Raw genomic sequence first — 17,848 nt, 5'->3', positions numbered from 1 at the left:
ATTTTATTTGTAATTACATTATTTATTTATTTTTTTCACACAACTTATTGAAACAAAGTTCAATTTACTTAATTTTGATGAGTTGATGTAAAAAACATAAGTTGTCATTATTTACTATTATTTAATCTTTGCACAGGCCAAAAGTCATGTAAAACCCATTTAAACCTAAAATGTAGGCTTATTAAATTACGTTAAAATATGTTTTCCTGTTTTTTCTGTTTTAATTACAGAACATTTTCTTCATTTCCTATAATTAATGTCAAAGAGGATATTTATAAATGTTTATAATAATAATAATAATAATTATTATTATTATTATTATTATTATTATTATTATTAAATTAATACTTTTATTCAGCAAGGATGCATTAAAGTAATCAAAAGTGACACCAAAGACATGTATATTTGTAATGTTACAAAAAGATTCAAATTGTTAAGAAATTTTATATTTTATGAATAATAATAACAACTTTTGATTTTTTTCATAATTAAATTAACATAAGAATTAATTTAGACATTTAAAAACATTTAATAAATTAGAACATCTTCACTGGAGGACTTTTGTTTTATATATATATATATATATATATATATATATATATATTTTTTTTTTTTTTTTTTTTTTTTTTTTTTTATACAAGAACAAAGTTTTTTTAATGTGTGAATGTTTAGCTCATTTTGTTATCAATTATAACAATTAAAAACATCTCTGAAAGCAATGCAAGATTTTACCAGTGTGTGGTTTCAAACATCTCACAGATGTGCAACTGGTATGAAAAAGAAAAGGAGGGGAACATGAAAGGAATTTTTAAGCCTACACTAATAACATAATGGCTCAAAACAGCCACATGAAAGACTTGAGATGTTGGTGTGCTTTGTGCCGTTATTGTGTTTCCTGTTCACAAGTTCATGCAACAGATGCCAAAGAAAACTCTGGCGGCGTGGCCCCCCTCTGACCCCCTGGGTGAGAATTACACTGTGCCGGAGTGCAAAGCTCTAGAGGACACAATATCCAACGCATACAAATGTGCTCTTGTTTTGTCATTTAATATAGAACACATACTGTTAGACACAAACGCGATCAGGATGAGAAAGGGTTGTTCTTTGGTTTGCTCAAATATCGAGACTGTAATCACTATAAATTTTACGAGTGTCAGTGGTCTTTCTTCCAGATGCTCTGAATTTAGAAGAATATCTTGACTGGGTTACATTAAAATGGCCTGCCCTTTCAAAAGTCTAATTGAATTCATTCAAGCATGGGAAATTGCGCAGTAAAGGCAAATTAACTAACCTCACATCTGAGGTTGTTTTCCCACTAAATCTAAGAATGCACATCAATGCCCAGTATTTATGTTTTATGAATAAAAAAAATGTAAAAAGCACATAAAGTGTCAGTCATGCATGTGAGTAAACCATATATATGCCTTTTGAACAACTGACACTGACCTCAAAATGCTGTTTTAGACACATTGCTCATTGCCTTGGAATCTTCAGCGAAAGCCAAACATAGAACAACACTGACCTCTTCTGTCTATTCCTCATACTGCCACGAAGAGATAGTCTGCATTTACTGGAACTAAAAAGACCAAGATGCATATTTAAAAATGACAGCTAAAAATATGAGATCACATCCTTGAATAAAAAAACTCTTATGTTGTAGACTGATGCCACATGGCAGGATTCAGCAAGACGGCATCTCCAGAACACAAACATTGGTTTTATTCAATAAACACTTTGTGTATTAATCCAGGTTATATAGCATTCATAATATCATGTCTTTTTTTTCCAGAAAGAATCCTACAGGATTTAATATACCATATATCTCTATATATAATCTATGAAAGGGATAATGCATAGAAAATACTTCATTTAAGAAGTACAAAACAATCAGGATAGCAACAAACTGAACACTACAACATTACAGTAATATAACTAGGTTCATTTCAACTAATATCAATAATTGAGACGCAAAAAGGTGCCAGTTGCATTTGTAAGAAACAAGTTAGAGTGAGTCGCAGTGTGATACAAGAGATATGAAAATAATGCCAGTGTTAGCCCTAACTGTTAAATGTCCAAATACATAACTAATTAAGAGTGAAGAAGTAATTGTGTTCAATCTTTTGTTTTCTATTGTTATTATGTCAAAATAACTGATAGTTGATGGAGACCCAGTTTCGAGACCATTTTCACTACTTTGATTATTAAAATAATATGCAGCAATATATGGATGTTGTGATTGACAAATGGGAAAAGTGTATTCCGGAGAGCAATGTAATAAAGTATCTTTACAGCTCTAAATACATCTGCGTATATAATCACAGATTACGGAAAACCAGAGATGCTGTATTTAAGATACTAATTTATGCTCTAGGAAATAAAGTAGAGAGCTAAGTATTGAGCTACATTTGCTAAACTGCCAGGCACTTTCTGTTTTTCAGGGAAACGACAGGGCTATATTGTGCAACTATTTTTTTAATGCTAGACACCACATTTATTTGTGAGATGTGACACACACAGCTGAGGGAGTTCTGAGACAGTAGTTCGTATTTAAATGGCATGACCAGCACAGTCTTTGATGTAATCATTCCCCACGTGTGATTCCAACGGCACTTCGCTTGTCAACGGAAAAGATGCATGGGTCCACTTGACTGTTGTGTTGTAAATCCCAGACTGAGGGAAAATGGCGCTTGAATGTGTAGCTGTATTTCAAACTGTGATTACATCTGTTGTGATTAATGGACTACCAATAGTAATAGTGTTGTTTGGAAAATCACTGGCACATGTGCTGCAGTTGGTACCTGCATTTCCATCCGTCCTGCATCGCGGCCCCTCACTGTCAACGATGCACGGATGAACTTCTCCAGAGATCTCTGTTGTTCTTTGGCAGTAAACTAGAGCTGCAAATACTTCTGTATCATTATCTCTGTGTATGTTGGAGTACTCAATGATGTACTAAGAGCCTCTGTTGTTTGAAGTTGTTGGGACTGTACCGAGGTTATGCTGGTTTCCTCATCAGAAGTCTGTGATGCTGTGGATACAGTCTCTGGTGCCACAGAAGGAGTAAACTCTTTGTTTAAACCAACAGGAACTTCTGGCTTGCCTGTAATCCCCTCAGTCACATTAGCTTCTTGTGGATCATCACGCATTAAATGGAGCTGTGATTTTAACCTCTCTGAAAAACAATTGTAGCAACCTGAAGATCTGAATACTTGATTCAGGACAGTTAAAGACTAACTAACTTGAACATGGTTAGGTGTTTTCACTGTCCTCTGCAATTTGAGTTTTTAGAGAGAGAAAAGGCACCTTGAAATGAATCAGGAACTTGTTGAAAAGACACTAACCTGAACAAGGTGAGGTGTTTTCCATAGTCCAGTGCATTTTGTGATTTGTCTCTTTAAAGGTGAGAACAGCATCTATCTTGTAGAAACTTTGCTGAAGTTTCTCACCTGTCTGACCAATGCACTCCTAAAAAACAGAAGAAATATATAAAATACTGATGCCATATTTAAACCAATTACCAGATTTGATCCAATTATAAATTATCATATATATATATATATATATATATATATATATATATATATATATATATATATATTTATATATATATATATATATATAAAAATGTAAAATGCAAAAATCCTCATTTCAAAGCTCTAAAATGCACAACTATTTTTATATGAAATTGATTTATATTACAAAATATTTGTAATAAAAAATACATTTTAAATACTATTTGTATTCAGATAAATTCAAGACACTAAAAATCACTGTTTTCATATTTTATTTTAATATATTTTACAAAGTATTTTATTTCTGTGCCTGCAAAGCTGAATTTTCAGCATCATTACTCCTTTACTTTCTTCAGTGTCACATTATTATGTTGCTGGTTTGGTCCTCAAGAAACATTTCATCTCATTATCGTTGTTAAAAAAAATTATCTGATGAAATGAAAGATTAAAAGGACTGCATTTATCAGAAATAAAAAGAAAATGTAACAATTTAAACACCTTTACTGTCATTTTATGATCAATTTAAGACAACATTGCTGACGAACAATATTGGTAGTGTATGTAAAATGATAAACTTCTGACCCTTTTCTGCTGAATGTGGGATGTGGGAATGATAAGCTGCACAAAGTCACTTGTCTCTGACCAGGTGAACGTGTCAGTCTGTTCCAGAATCACACTGCTGACTGACAGGGTCTCGTTTTGATATCCACCTCTTTTGGTCAAACCCATACGCCGTTTATAGACATGCAGCACGGTGTCTTCAGACGCTGACTGGTTCACTGAAGGAAACATGCAGAATGGCTATTAAATATGTAAGTGATACAACTTTGCAAAATAAGCAAGATATGTGCCATGATATGACCATAATAATAACAAACCATTTGGACAGGTCGCCTCCATGCTGTAGGCATAATGGCCACTGACCAGTTTGAGAGGTAAGAAATGTCCTTCTGATTTGAACACCTAAAAGAGATGTAGATTTGAATGAAAATCAAGCCGCTGCTGATGCACTGTTTAAAGCACACACTGAATTAAATAAGAGGTTCAGAGGCAATTGTTCAATAAGTTTGGATACTTTTAACTCAACATAAGCACAAAGTAGGTACTTTTGTAAAAAATATATTTTTTTACATATTTATTAAACCTGTCATTATGTCCTGACAGTAGGATATGAGACAGATAATCTGTGAAAAAAAAATCAAGCTCCTCTGGCTCCTCCCAGTGCTCCTATTGCCATTTGCAGAAAGGCATGCGCTCCCGGTAAAAAACAACCAATCAGAGCTGCGGTCCGTAACTTTGTTTGTGTTCAAAATGTAGAAAAATGTATATGATAAGCGAGTACACCATGAATCCATTTTCCAAACCGTGTTTTTGGCTTGTCCTGAATCACTAGGGTGCACCTATAATAAGTGTTTATATTCGGACTATTTTAGATTGCTTCGCAAGACGCAAGCAGTTCTGTTTATTAACTGCTAGAGCGTCAAAAGTTATTTACCGTAGCTTTAAGCATTTGGTCCTGTATGTGCTGAGTGTAAAATATTCTATTCAATTACAGACCATTAGGTGGCACAATTTACATGGTCAGAAAAAAAATTCCCAAGTCTCACTATCAGTGACAAAAATACTCCTCAGATTAAAAATAATGAATTTTTTCAAGAATTTTCTCTCAGAAATCAATACTTTTACTCAAACATAATGATTTTATATTCTTCAAATAGCCTTATAAAGGTAAAAAGTGATAAAAAAGTATATATATATATATCAACTCTAGGGGAATTGTTGCTCTATTGATAGAGTATTACAAATCCTCCCAGACACAAACTGGCATAGTCTTACCTGCACAGGAGTTAAGATGGTGTCTCTCCTCCCCTGAACTGTTATGTTTGGTTTGTGCATTTCAACATTTACTTGAATAAGACTGGAATCCTCCAAAGCCACCACCAGACTCCCACTCAAGGCCAGAGACCAGTCGAGCTGGATGGAAAAATCACATCAGAAGAGTTCCACAACAGATACATTCATCTCTTCATAACCTCACATATCAACACATTTATTAGAAATTACCTCATTATTCCAGTTATCCACAGGGATCTCTCTGGTGACCTTCAACACACACAAACAAAGTTGTTGTTGTTTTTTAACGGAAGGGAAAAAGGATTATCCCATCACTCTGTTCTTACCTGAATGAAGTCTGAATCACACTTGATGTACTCTCTGTTAGGAGGCGCTAGCACCGCTGGACACTTCATCAGAAACTTTTGAGTCCTGCCTCCTAAACGACTTACTCTCTTCAGCAGGTTCAGCACAATCATATAATTGCCATGCTGAAAAAGAAAATAACGACAAAATGTTATTCTGAGAAGCAGTGATAAAGTGACAGATTCTTACCAGCAACACACTGCTGAAGCGAATATGTTTCAGTGTCAAACAAGGACATTTTCTAACCTCTAACTGGACAAAACATCCACTGTACATGACTCTGAAGATATAGTTCTTTTCCAGATCTCTGTGCAGGGCAAACCCACATGAAGAAAGCTGATGGTTCAGATTCTCCATGGATACCAAACCCACTGAAAAGAGTTAGAGATTTATGAAACTAGTACACAGAAAACATTTTGAAATGTATAGAAAAATCTACTTTTTTTTTCTTTTAAAATAGTGGTCATGCTCACACCTTACACTGCCTGTTTTGCTGTGTGACATACAGACTTCATAAAGTAATTAGATTAATATATTAAGTGTCTTTAATTTTAAGAAAGTTTTAGTTAATATTTAAGATTATGTGGTTCTTATATAGTATAATTCCATTAATATATTTCATATACTATTTTTTTATATATATTTTAGAATATTTCAAGTTATTATTTTGTGCAACAGTTTGAGAACACGTTATTATTTTCTGGCAAAAGTCCATTTCTGTGGCCAAAAAGATGTTTAATATGCATTTTTTTTTATCAAACTGATGGTGTGCTGTCTTTATTAAAAACGAATTCTATAATATCAGCAGAATAACAATATTTCCTCAAAGGAATAACATCACTACAGTCCAATAAGATGTCTTTTACAGACATTACATTCTAGCATAGTATATAAATAGGGATCTTAACCAAATAATTAAGAATAAATGACATTTAGTATAAATGACATTATATCAAAGTGTAAAATATGTAATTATGTGGATACTATTTATTTTTTCCAAAAAGCTTTTATTATACAGGTGAAAATTTGTTCATGGTGTTCCATAGATCGGTTTGTTTTCCTCTCGTGTTAAATTCAGAAATTCCATGTCCATATAGCTCACCTTGAATTCGTAATATTCCAGAAAGCCAAAGCCTCAGTCCCTCAATTCTCATTCTATGGATCCAAAGCTCCATGTACTCAGAGAAACATTCCACATCACCTTCTAGCAAAGTAAAACTCAATCAGTTTTAACTATTTTGCTACAGTGTAAATAGTAACTTAAATATAAGTAAAGTAATAATTACCTGCCATGCTTGAAGATGGATTTGCCACCCAGTCTCTCTTCTGAAGTCGCAAAACATTTCCCCAAATGGGCAAAATGAAGTGTCTATGTCAAGCAAAAGGAAAACAGAAATAATTTTAGTAATATTACAGGAGAAAATACTAAATGCATAAGCACATAGCTACTTACAATGAAATAAGTAAAACACTTGTGAGCATCACCGCCATGGTTCATTCGGTGCTTGTGCACAGAGGAGAGACACGAGTGCTTTTATACTGCTAACAAGTCAGCTGTGTTTGGCCTTTTAGGTTACAGGTGAGTGTGAGAGCAAGGCTGACCCCCTTCATAATAAAACTATACAACACGCACAAGTGTGAAAAAAAGCAATGAAAGGAGGGAAACCTGCACCTGCATGACAATAAAAATCTCTCTTCCTTTCTTCCATTCACTCATTCCAACTCACATGAGACTGTGCTTTTCCAATAAAAACATAAGGGCCACTTCAAGAGTTCACAGCTGTTATCAAAAACTATGCAAGATTACTGCACAGAAATCCTTCATTCAGATGTGACTGTGATATCAAATAGCATGTTTATAGGTAGAATTAATATTGATTGCATCGTTGTAGGCACTATGATATACACCTGGCTGTGTCGTTCCTGGCTATTACAAAACTATAAAAACAATTGTAGGACTTAACAACACCCATGAGATGGCTGATCAAACAATTTCAGATTCCCTGAGTGAAACCAGACATTGTATGATAAAGACTTTGAACTGAATGCTGGAATGTTATAGTATTATTACAACACAGACAAAATGATCACACATTTCCCCCCATTTTTAAGGGTATATATATATAACCAATATATTTAGGTGATTCAAGTTATTGTTTTGTTATACATACACAGATTATTTTACTCAAACTCTGTTTCACACTGTTACTATTAAGAGCCTTTGTCTTTAAATTGTTTTCCAGGGCTTTTGTCTGTTCTGAATCTGATGTAACAAACCTGTAAGATGTGATATGAGGAGAAGCTTTCAATCCTACAGTGAATTCTTGCATGTTTGACATTATTTTAACATCTTTAAATAAAAATAACAACACTACCGGTCTATCAAGATCACAAACAAACAAGCTAAAATCACACCAGCTGAAACAGTATACCACAAACTACGTTTTGCGTTTAAAAAGTCAACATTTTAGATTGACAAACCCCTCCATGCGCTGTGATGCGACGCTCCAAACTAATGATGTCATTTCTTCAGTGACGCAGCTGGGTGGCCATTTTATCATTTTAGGGGGTCGGAACGGCAACTGGATGGATTAGTCCACGCGGTATTTATTTTTTTAATACTTTATATAGCGTGTTTTAATCATAAACGGTAGATAATCAATTATAGTCGACGAGTAGGTGTTTGCAAACGCTGACAACAAGCGGGAACAGGGTGCTACGCTACGCGCCATTCATTCCTATCGTGCGCTCGACTAGCAAGTAGCTTAGCTAATGGCACCCCGCATTATTTGACGACAGTCGCACGTAAACAATAAATATCAGACTTGTTGCCAACTAATTTGTGGTTTTATTTACTTCTGAGTTCTTTCCGGTGTACTAGTCTCGGTTTCAGCCCCGTCTGTTGTCTTATAGCTGAATTACTAATCTGCTCGGAAGCTGTTAGCACAGCCCGCGCTCTCAGTGTAAACATGACGGAGTGTTATATTCGCGTCGCGGAGGACGAGAACGAGGAGCCGATGGAGATCCCGTCCGAGGAGGATGGCACCGTGCTGCTCTCCACCGTCTCCGCGCAGTTTCCCGGAGCCTGCGGCCTTCGATACCGTAGCCCCGTGTCTCAGTGCATGAGAGGGGTCCGACTGGTGGAGGGGGTTCTTCATGCACCCGAGGCAGACTGGGGCAGTCTGGTATATGTGGTCAATTATCCAAAAGGTAAGCTCAGATATGGTACCGTTGTGTTTGATTGCAGTTAAATCAAATAATTTGTGACTTGATGCTCAGAAAATATGGTATTAAGTCATTAACACACTTATTCCACTACTAATGCACAATAGTGCATGTAAATCTAATGTAGTTGATTGTCTTTAAATAAATCAAAGAACCATAATAATATAATATTATACATTTCCAGATAATAAGAGGAAGATGGATGAAATGGATGCTGCATCGGCTGTGAAGATCAAGAGAGGTGTGCAGAAGACATCAGATTTGATTGTGCTTGGGTTGCCATGGAAAACAACTGAGCAAGACCTTAAAGATTACTTCAGTACTTTTGGAGAGGTGATCATGGTGCAGGTTAGTATGAACAAACCTAAAGGGACAGTTCATCCCAAACATAAAAATAAATGACTTGCTCTCATGTGGTTCCAAACCTGTATGTGATGGGTTTTCATGTGTGGAGAATGTTTTTCATTGAAAGTGGATGGTAGCTGCTAAGGGCTTTTTAAGCTTTCAATCTACAAAAAAAAAAAAAGCTTGGCAGTAGGCAATAATATACTTGATATGCAATATTATGTCTTCTGAAAATCTACAATGGCTTTATACGGGAAAAGAGACTGGAATTTTAAATCTGCATTTATGTAAAATCTTACCTAACCCTCTGATGTTTTTTTTTTTTTTGCTTTATTGCAATGGTAACAAAATAGGTGACTTTTGTGGCATTTGCTAAATACACAACAATTGTGGACATTATTAGAAAAGGCTAAATTAACTTAACATACAATTAACAATTGTGATGAATTTCCACTATAGGAAAATCTTCCACAATAAAGTAGTATTTGATAATTCACTTTTGTTGTATGGAAATGAGCAGCTCAGGATTCTGCTGTAAACAACTCCTTTGGGGTTAAAAAGAAAGGAAAAAATTACAGGCTTCAAAAACTGAGTAAATAATAATAGAATTTTCATTTTGGGGTTAACTATTACTTAATGTCATGTCATGTTTGACCTGTTCCCTCAGGTGAAAAGAGATGCAAAGACCGGAAATTCCAAAGGATTTGGTTTTGTAAGATTTACAGACTATGAAACACAAGTAAAAGCCATGTCCCAGCGGCATATGATTGATGGAAGATGGTGCGACTGCAAACTTCCCAACTCAAAGGTATTTCCATGTATAACACACATACAAGTGCATCTCAATGAATTAGAATGTCATGGAAAAGTTCATTTATTTCAGTAATTCAACTCAAATTGTGAAACTCGTATATTAAATTCATGATCTCAACAAATTAGAATAATCACAAGACCAATAAAAAAAAATTTGTCACCATATTCTAATTAGTTGACCTAGTGAATTGGTGGGTTTTTGTTAAATGTGAGACAAAATCATCACAATTAAAAGAACCAAAGACTTAAACTACTTCAGTCCGTGCGCATTGAATTTATTTAATAGACACAAGTGTATTACAATTTGAGTATTAAAGTTTCACAATTTGAGTTCAATTACTGAAATAAATGAACTATTCCACAACATTCTAATTTATTAAGATGTAGTTCTCAATTGTATACTCCTTTTATAAGTTATACTTGTGCTTATAGATTAGTAAAGGTTTTTAATTTGAACATATACACATTTCATGTTTCAAATGTTTTGTGATGCCCTTGCCGTTGTGAACATTGCATGAGTAGACCCTGTTTTCTATTAAATGATCTAGTATTTCCTGGAACAGGCTGGCCCGGATGAGCCTATGAGAAGCAGGAAAGTATTTGTGGGCCGCTGCACCGAGGACATGACAGCCGATGAGCTTAGACAGTTTTTTATGCAGTACGGCGAAGTCACAGACGTGTTCATTCCCAAACCTTTCCGAGCCTTTGCCTTTGTCACCTTTGCTGATGATCAGGTCGGTCTTCTGTGTTTTTTGTTCTCGTTATTTGGCTTGCCCTCATTCTCTTCTCAAATTAATGCATGGTGGTTTTGTTCCAGGTTGCCCAGTCTCTGTGTGGCGAGGACCTGATCATTAAAGGAACCAGTGTGCACATCTCCAGTGCTGAGCCAAAGCACAATAATAGTAGGCAAATGATGGATCGTGGGCGGTTCGGGGGGTTTGGGGGGCAGGGCTTTGGCAGTAGTCGCAGTCCCAACAGTAATGTGAATTTTGGGGCCCTTAGTTTGAATCCAGCCATGATGGCAGCTGCTCAGGCAGCCCTTCAGAATAGCTGGGGCATGATGGGAATGCTGGCCAATCAGCAGAATCAGACAGCTGCTTCCGGCACAACCCCTAGCGGACAGAACAGCGGTGGTAGAGATCAGAACCAGAGTTACAACACAAGCAGCAATAACTACAACACCGGCAGCTCAGCTAGTCTTGGGTGGGGGGCGGGAACCAATTCAGGCTCGAGCGGTGGGTTCAACTCCGGTTTTGGATCTAGCATGGAGACAAAGTCCAGCTGGGGAATGTAGAGAGATTTCAATTGGGTCTTGGAAGTATCCTTATATGTAGATTGTATGGTAAGTATTTTGAGAGAAGAAAGTTTAGTCAGATATTATGTCCCTTCAATATTTGCCTTTTGATTTTGTAAAACTGAATGTTCTTCGTATACATATAATGATTGCTCTTTAAGATTAGAGTGGTTGAAATTATTAGGAATGAAATGAACACTATAATTTTTTTTGTTTCCCCTTATGGATATAGTTTATTTTGTGTCAGGCATTATTTCAGTATGCCCACATATCTGAGCATCTGTTACCATTTCAGTGCCCTCTCAACGTACAGTACATTTAAAGTTGCTCCATGTGGAAAGCCATTTGAGTTCTGTTTTCTGCAATTTTTTTCCCTCAACGTTTTTTATGGTCAAGCCTTCATAAATCTCTTCTACAGTTCATCACCTCTTTTCCAATTTCCCGGGAAGAAGCCCCCCGTTGGCCGCAATGTTCGAGCGATCTCAGTATCCGTTCCCTTCTTCCCATGTGTAAATGCTTTGCCATGAAAGAGCACAGCTTCACTCTACATATACTGTGTTAAGACGGTGGGTGTTGTCTTTTTTTCCCCTTTTCATGGATGAAATCTGTCCGCTTTTTTGAGAGCTGAGAATGATATGGTGATGGATTGTGGGTGCGCCAGGAGTGAGAGACTGAATGAGCGAACGCGCTGAGAGAGAGAGAGAACTTGAGAACGAAAAGCGACATGCTGACTGTGAGAAGAACCTGTGTGAGCGAGTGTGAACGAAGGCAGCGAGTGTTCTTTTTCTGTAGGACCATCAGAAGGACATTCATTTACATTCTTCCGTCCCTCTTGTTCTGTCTACCTTCCTTCCTCCCTTTCTTATATTGCAATCATATAAAGAGCTGCATAAAAAAAAATAAAAAAAAGATAAGTAGTGGAATGTTTTAAGTGATCTGCTAAGTATTTGTGTTCTTGCTTAATAATTTGATGTGAATGCTGTGTATGGTGTGTGTTCTATCTCGCTGTTATGCAATGCTGTCTGTGGGCGGGGCTCTGGGAGTGGGCGGTGAATGAGGGCGAGCGTGAGCACTGAGTGGCTTAAGTGGGGTGATGTTTTGATGATGAAAGCGAAGAATGCTTCAAGAAGAGGTTGCTTTTGTTATGTGTTATGAATGCTTTTTATATGTTTTGTGTATCTAAGGGAACTCAAATAAAAAAAAAATAGTTTGACTAGTTATTTTGATAGTGGCTTATTTGCTTCAAGACATTAATTGAATTGCAAACACTTATTTAATTCGCATGTATAGGGACGTTGGACTCGGCTGGCCCAGGTTTACCTCAGAACCCTGAGTGAAGTCAAAAATGGGAGAGCTGAAGACAGAAGTTCACACAGTCCATCTGTGGAGACTGCTGCTGTATGCCTTTAACCTGAAAAGGGACTACGTCACTTCACTGTAACCAGATTTCAGTTCAATTCCAATGGACAATTCCCATTTGCCCGGAGTGCATGACTGAAGACAGTCCATGGCAATCTAAAAGCAGAGTTAAATCGGTGTGTTTGTGGATCAGTCCTATTGCGATACATTCATGTCCATGCTCGTGTATTTCCAGCTCTGTTTTATGCAAGAAGTCAGTGCAGTCATCGAACTTGCTTTTAAGTCTTTCTTCTGTTTGATTGCTTTTACATGATCTGTCCCACTGTAAATATAGTTTAGTGAAAGTTAAAAAGGCCTATTTTTCATACAGTGTACTGTTGTGGGTGAACAGATAGGATTTTGTGAATGGGGTTTATGTTATCAATGACTTGAATCACTTTTCAAAATACTTAATAAACATACACAGAGGAACTGTATCGTTTTTTTTTTTGTTTTGTTTTTTTTACCTGGAAGATGTACAACAATATTGGGGATTTGAAGTGATAAAAAAAAACATGTACTGGATTAAACCTACTGGTTTAGTATAGTGCAAAGTACTAGTTTTTAGTATAAAACAAACATGCTATTTAGTAGTTTTGATGATTGTCTTGTTAAGGGGGGGTGAAATGCTCGTTTTCACTCAATATCCTGTTAATCTTGAGTACCTATAGAGTAGTACTGCATCCTTCATAACTCCAAAAAGTCTTTAGTTTTATTATATTCATAAGAAAAAGATAGTCTGTACCGATTTTTCCCGGAAAAACACGAGTGCCTGGAGGCGTGATGTGTGGGCGGAGATAAAGAATCACGAGCGCCAGGCCCAGTAGGCTTTTGTGTTGAGCACGTCTGGAAGCTGTGACACTGTGAGGACAAAACCAACCAAAACAAACCACGGCTAACAGTCAGATTCAGCGTATATTTATGATCCAGAATCAGATCCAGAGGCTGAAATTGAACAAGAGCAGCATCAGCAATCAGTCTCTATGTGGTATGTACTGAAACTGTATATATTTGCTTAGCGGTTTTGGAAAATGACTAAGTTCCACTTTCTTTGTCGTCTTTTTTTTCTTTTAAGCTGTAGATGTGGAAAGTGCAGTTTGATGACAACATCGTATGTTGTTTACTTGATGTGCTTACACGCCGATAGCTAAGTTAACAACACAGAGATATTTGAAGCCGTTTTACTCACCGCCTGCGGTTCCAACACACGATCGTGACCCTTTTTCGTTGGGACTGCATTATCCTTAAGAAATAAGCGATGTGCAAATCCGGTGTCAAACTGGACCTTGTTGTAAAACAAGCATCTTCGAAATGCAGGGAACAAACACAAACACTTGCACAACTCCGTTGATGCTCTGTAAAAATAAACTCCATCCACTGGTCCCTTAATGCTGTTTCTCTTTTGGTAATCTGTGCAGGGTTGTCTTGCCCTGGCAACCAAAAACACACTTCTTTTGTGACATTTCGCGACGCTCTCGCTCTGATCAGTGAAGTCTGTTGTGCTCTCAGTGCTCTGCTATACGGGAGCGCGCGCTCTTCTTCTTCTCTAGTAAAGAGCGCGCGCTCTTCCGGCAGACGTGCCCTCATGACCCATATAAGGAAATTCCGCTCCATCTAACGTCACACAGAGCCATACTCGAAAAAAACTTTCCAACTTGTGACAAACCGGAAGTAGTATTTTTGGAACAGAAATACTCCTTCAATCGCACAACTTAATTTTTGAAACTTTGTCCATGTTTAGCATGGGAATCCAACTCTTTAACAGTGTAAAAAACTCAGTATGCATGAAATAGCATTTCACCCCCCCCCCTTTAAAGAAATATCAATATAACATGCAGAACTGCAGATAGATTTACCTTAATGTAAATGACTGCTGGATATAAAATGCAAGAATTTTCTTACTAAACTTGAAACAATTTAACAAAGTTCATAGTTTATTGTACATCTTATGTTGTTGAAGTTTGAACTGCAATATAATTTATTTTTCTCTTTCAAATTCTTCAGTAAACGTATTGAGTTATAAAGTTGAATTGATTGAAAGCCATTTTCGGTGGGACTTCTGTCCTGGGCGGATGAATATTTTGCCACACAGGTAAGTACTATGAGTGTTAACCTGTACACTCACACGATGACAGGTGAAGAAGACGTATCGGACGGCTGGTTGTCGGACAATTAGAAATTGAAAGAATAGAAAGAAGACAATTTTGTTAAGATTAAAATTATGGCAAACCCTCTGGTTCCAGTTCAACTGCGCGGAGTCGGACGTGTCACGTGCTTAAATTAGCTGGACTACTTGCATTAACTGCGTCATGACAGCGAAGATGATTAATCCTTTTTCTCAAATATGATATTAATAATATTTGCCAACAGAACGAAACAATTTGTTTGTTTACTTTTATTGTAAGTGACTTTCTATAGAAAAAGTTTCATTCCACCCTTGCCTTTCCGTTAGGTGGTGCGACAAATTTGATTACCAAAAGCCTCCATTAGTTCCTTGTCTTTCCGCTAGGTGATGCCAAACCTTCATTTAATAAAGACTTCACACTTTGTTTGCAAAGGTATAATGACGTATAGCATACCTGGAAGTGTCATTTGTAATTTTGAAGGTTGCAGAAGTTACAGGACTGACATGAAGGGATTTGTAGAACATTTATTACAGTATTTCGGGCTTGGATGTCAAACAGTAGAAAGTGTACATGCAATAGGCCACTGTATTTTTTGTTTCACCTCAAACAATAGGCCGTTTCATTCTCCTAACACTCCTTAAATACAGTATTGGAACTGGATACATATTGATTTCAATAACAATGTATAATTAATAGATTGTATAGACTGTAAAGGCAGGACTGTAGATTTCAACAGACTAATCTGTATCTGTTCTGTGTTACAGTTTTAACATGAGGAGAAGCTCTTCCAGAAGAAGAGCTTGCAGGGAGATTTAGGGGTTGGTTCATCAACAGAGTTTTCACCCAGTTTGCCATTCAGAAATTCAGGGTCAAGATCAGCTAGTTCTTTACTAGTGAGGTTCAGCTCAGCCATATCCGTCATCATCTTCTTCAATAAGTCCTGCTGGTCTTTGGTCAGTATCTACAAGATGAGACATGTCCATAGGCTTGAGTATTAGATCACTGCTATTGATTTTTACAGCAATAACAGTATAACAACACTGCAGTAAAGTTATATTTAGCCAGTGACTAAGATCTTAGGATATACTAGCAAATATGAGCCTATCTAGGCCTACTTGTTTTTCCTTAAAAACACTTTGAATAAGAGATTCACCTCATTAGGGTGTAATTGCTTGTCTTGTACGGGTAACGCTTCACCATTCCAGACCACAAGAACCAGAGGAAACAGACTCAGCATCATCCGCATAATGAACATGCTTCTCTCGACCCCTGTACGGTTGTCCCATCTAACTCCCATCGTCATGTTTTAGGAAGGTACAACCTTCACAAAAGATACTGATGCTGTGCATGGGAAGAAAGCATTAGAAAACACTGATTCTGTTTAAACAAAAACAATCCCCGCATGCTCTGAAAGGCACCTTAAGGTCACCTTAACACAAACATACTCATGCATAAAAAGGAAACATGCTTTATTATATACATACTTTAGCTTTTAAAGGAAGTGTTGATCTTTGGTATTGGTCGGATCAAACTGCAGCATCTGGTGTTTGTGTCAGACTTCATCTGTAGCAAGACTCCTCCCTTGCTGATGCATAATTTATCAGCAGACGGCTCAAAATAGGGTGTCCACTTCCTGTCCTGGCTCTCCATGTGCTGACTTGCCTTGTTCACCATGCTGACTCAGCATCATTCGCCTATACCACTCCTTCACTATACTATTCTAAACTGCCTAGTTCTAGTACGTCCTCTATATGAAGTGGCTTTAAATCAGAGATGTTCTTTTCCTGATTAATCCGGTCATGGACATACATGTGCTGGTCATATAATTAGAATATAATCAAAAAGTTGATTTCTTTCACTAATTCCATTCAAAAAGTGAAACTTGTATATTATATTCATTCATTACACACAGACTGATATATTTCAAATGTTTTTTTCTTTTAATTTTGATTATTATAACTGACAACTAAGGAAAATCCCAAATTCAGTATCTCAGAAAATTTGAATATTACTTAAGACCAATACAAAGAAAGGATTTTTAGAAATCTTGGCCAACTGAAAAGTATGAACATGAAAAGTATGAGCATGTACAGCACTCAATACTTAGTTGAGCTCCTTTTGCCTGAAATACTGCAGCAATGCGGCGTGTCATGGAGTCGATCAGTCTGTGGCACTGCTCAGGTGTTATGAGAGTCCAGGTTGCTCTGATAGTGGCCTTCAGCTTTTCTGCATTCTTGGGTCTGGCATATCACATCTTCCTCTTCACAATACCCCATCGATTTTCTATGGGGTTAAGGTCAGGCGAGTTTACTGGCCAATTAAGAACAGGGATACCATGGTCCTTAAACCAGGTACTGGTAACTTTGGCACTGTTTGCAGGTGCCAAGTCCTGTTGGAAAATGAAATCTGCATCTCCACAAAGTTGGTCAGCAGCAAGGATGCATGAAGTGCTCTAAAACTTCCTGGTATACAGCTGCGTTGACCTTGGACCTCAGAAAACACAGTGGACCAACACCAGCAGATGACCCCAAACCATCACTAACTGTGGAAACTTTACACTGGACCTCAAGCAACGTGGATTTTGTGCTTCTCCTCTCTTCCTCCAGACTCTGGGACCCTGATTTCCAAAGAAAATGCTAAATTTACTTTCATCAGAGAACATAACTTAGTACCACTCAGCAGCAGTCCAGTCCTTTTTGAAGCAAGACACTTCTGACGCTGTCTGTTGTTCAAGAGTGTCTTGACGCAAGCAATGCTACAGCTGAAACCCATGTCTTGCATGCATCTGTGCGTAGTGGTTTCTTGAAGCACCGACTCCAGCTGCAGTCCACTCTTTGTGAATCTCCCACACATTTTTAAATGGGTTTTGTTTCACAATCCTCTCCAGGGCTGCAGTTATCCCTATTGCTTATACAGTACACTTTTTTTTACCACAT

The 17,848-nt window shown here is 37.0% G+C and overlaps 3 protein-coding genes across 13 annotated transcripts; 1 reads left to right on the top strand and 2 right to left on the bottom strand.

Moving 5' to 3' along the window:
• Positions 1-1,697: 1,697 nt before the first annotated feature.
• Positions 1,698-8,313, bottom strand: ciroz (ciliated left-right organizer protein containing ZP-N domains). 5 transcript variants are annotated; one of them, XM_026200048.1, is made up of 12 exons: positions 8,193-8,313; positions 6,998-7,080; positions 6,814-6,915; positions 5,958-6,082; positions 5,693-5,836; positions 5,577-5,615; positions 5,349-5,486; positions 4,391-4,475; positions 4,095-4,291; positions 3,342-3,465; positions 2,991-3,172; positions 1,698-2,897 (listed from the first exon to the last, which is right to left on the bottom strand). In XM_026200048.1, exons 1-12 carry the CDS (start codon positions 8,270-8,272, stop codon positions 2,892-2,894), a joined length of 1,305 nt encoding a protein of 434 aa, XP_026055833.1. In that variant the 5' UTR covers positions 8,273-8,313; the 3' UTR covers positions 1,698-2,891. The 5 variants fall into 5 exon arrangements, with proteins under 5 accessions (XP_026055833.1, XP_026055832.1, XP_026055831.1 ...); XM_026200047.1 differs by adding an exon at positions 7,165-7,329 and having other exon boundaries at positions 1,698-3,172; positions 8,193-8,249; XM_026200046.1 differs by lacking the exon at positions 8,193-8,313 and adding exons at positions 7,165-7,329; positions 7,989-8,085 and having other exon boundaries at positions 1,698-3,172.
• tardbpa (TAR DNA binding protein a) lies at positions 8,265-13,223 on the top strand. Of its 7 annotated transcripts, none has more exons than XR_003275402.1 (7): positions 8,265-8,921; positions 9,121-9,284; positions 9,949-10,089; positions 10,658-10,828; positions 10,912-10,996; positions 11,807-11,954; positions 12,679-13,223. XR_003275402.1 is itself a non-coding variant. In XM_026200051.1 (6 exons), the coding sequence occupies exons 1-6, from the start codon at positions 8,681-8,683 to the stop codon at positions 11,899-11,901; spliced, it is 912 nt and encodes a 303-aa protein (XP_026055836.1). In that variant the 5' UTR covers positions 8,266-8,680; the 3' UTR covers positions 11,902-12,609. The 7 variants fall into 7 exon arrangements, 3 of the variants coding, with proteins under 3 accessions (XP_026055835.1, XP_026055836.1, XP_026055834.1); XR_003275400.1 differs by having other exon boundaries at positions 8,266-8,921; positions 10,643-10,828; positions 10,912-11,436; XR_003275401.1 differs by having other exon boundaries at positions 8,267-8,921; positions 10,643-10,828.
• Positions 13,224-15,416: 2,193 nt separating this feature from the next.
• Positions 15,417-16,681, bottom strand: sst6.2 (somatostatin 6.2). The gene is made up of 3 exons (XM_026200052.1): positions 16,397-16,681; positions 16,066-16,253; positions 15,417-15,873 (listed from the first exon to the last, which is right to left on the bottom strand). Exons 2-3 carry the CDS (start codon positions 16,213-16,215, stop codon positions 15,679-15,681), a joined length of 345 nt encoding a protein of 114 aa, XP_026055837.1. The 5' UTR covers positions 16,216-16,253; positions 16,397-16,681; the 3' UTR covers positions 15,417-15,678.
• Between the last annotated feature and the right edge of the window lie 1,167 nt (positions 16,682-17,848).

This window comes from Carassius auratus, chromosome 23, assembly GCF_003368295.1.
Source record: "Carassius auratus strain Wakin chromosome 23, ASM336829v1, whole genome shotgun sequence".
Lineage (NCBI taxonomy): Eukaryota > Metazoa > Chordata > Actinopteri > Cypriniformes > Cyprinidae > Carassius > Carassius auratus.
The sequence above is the reverse complement of the archived record's forward strand: the minus strand, read 5'-3'. Positions and strand labels throughout refer to the sequence as shown.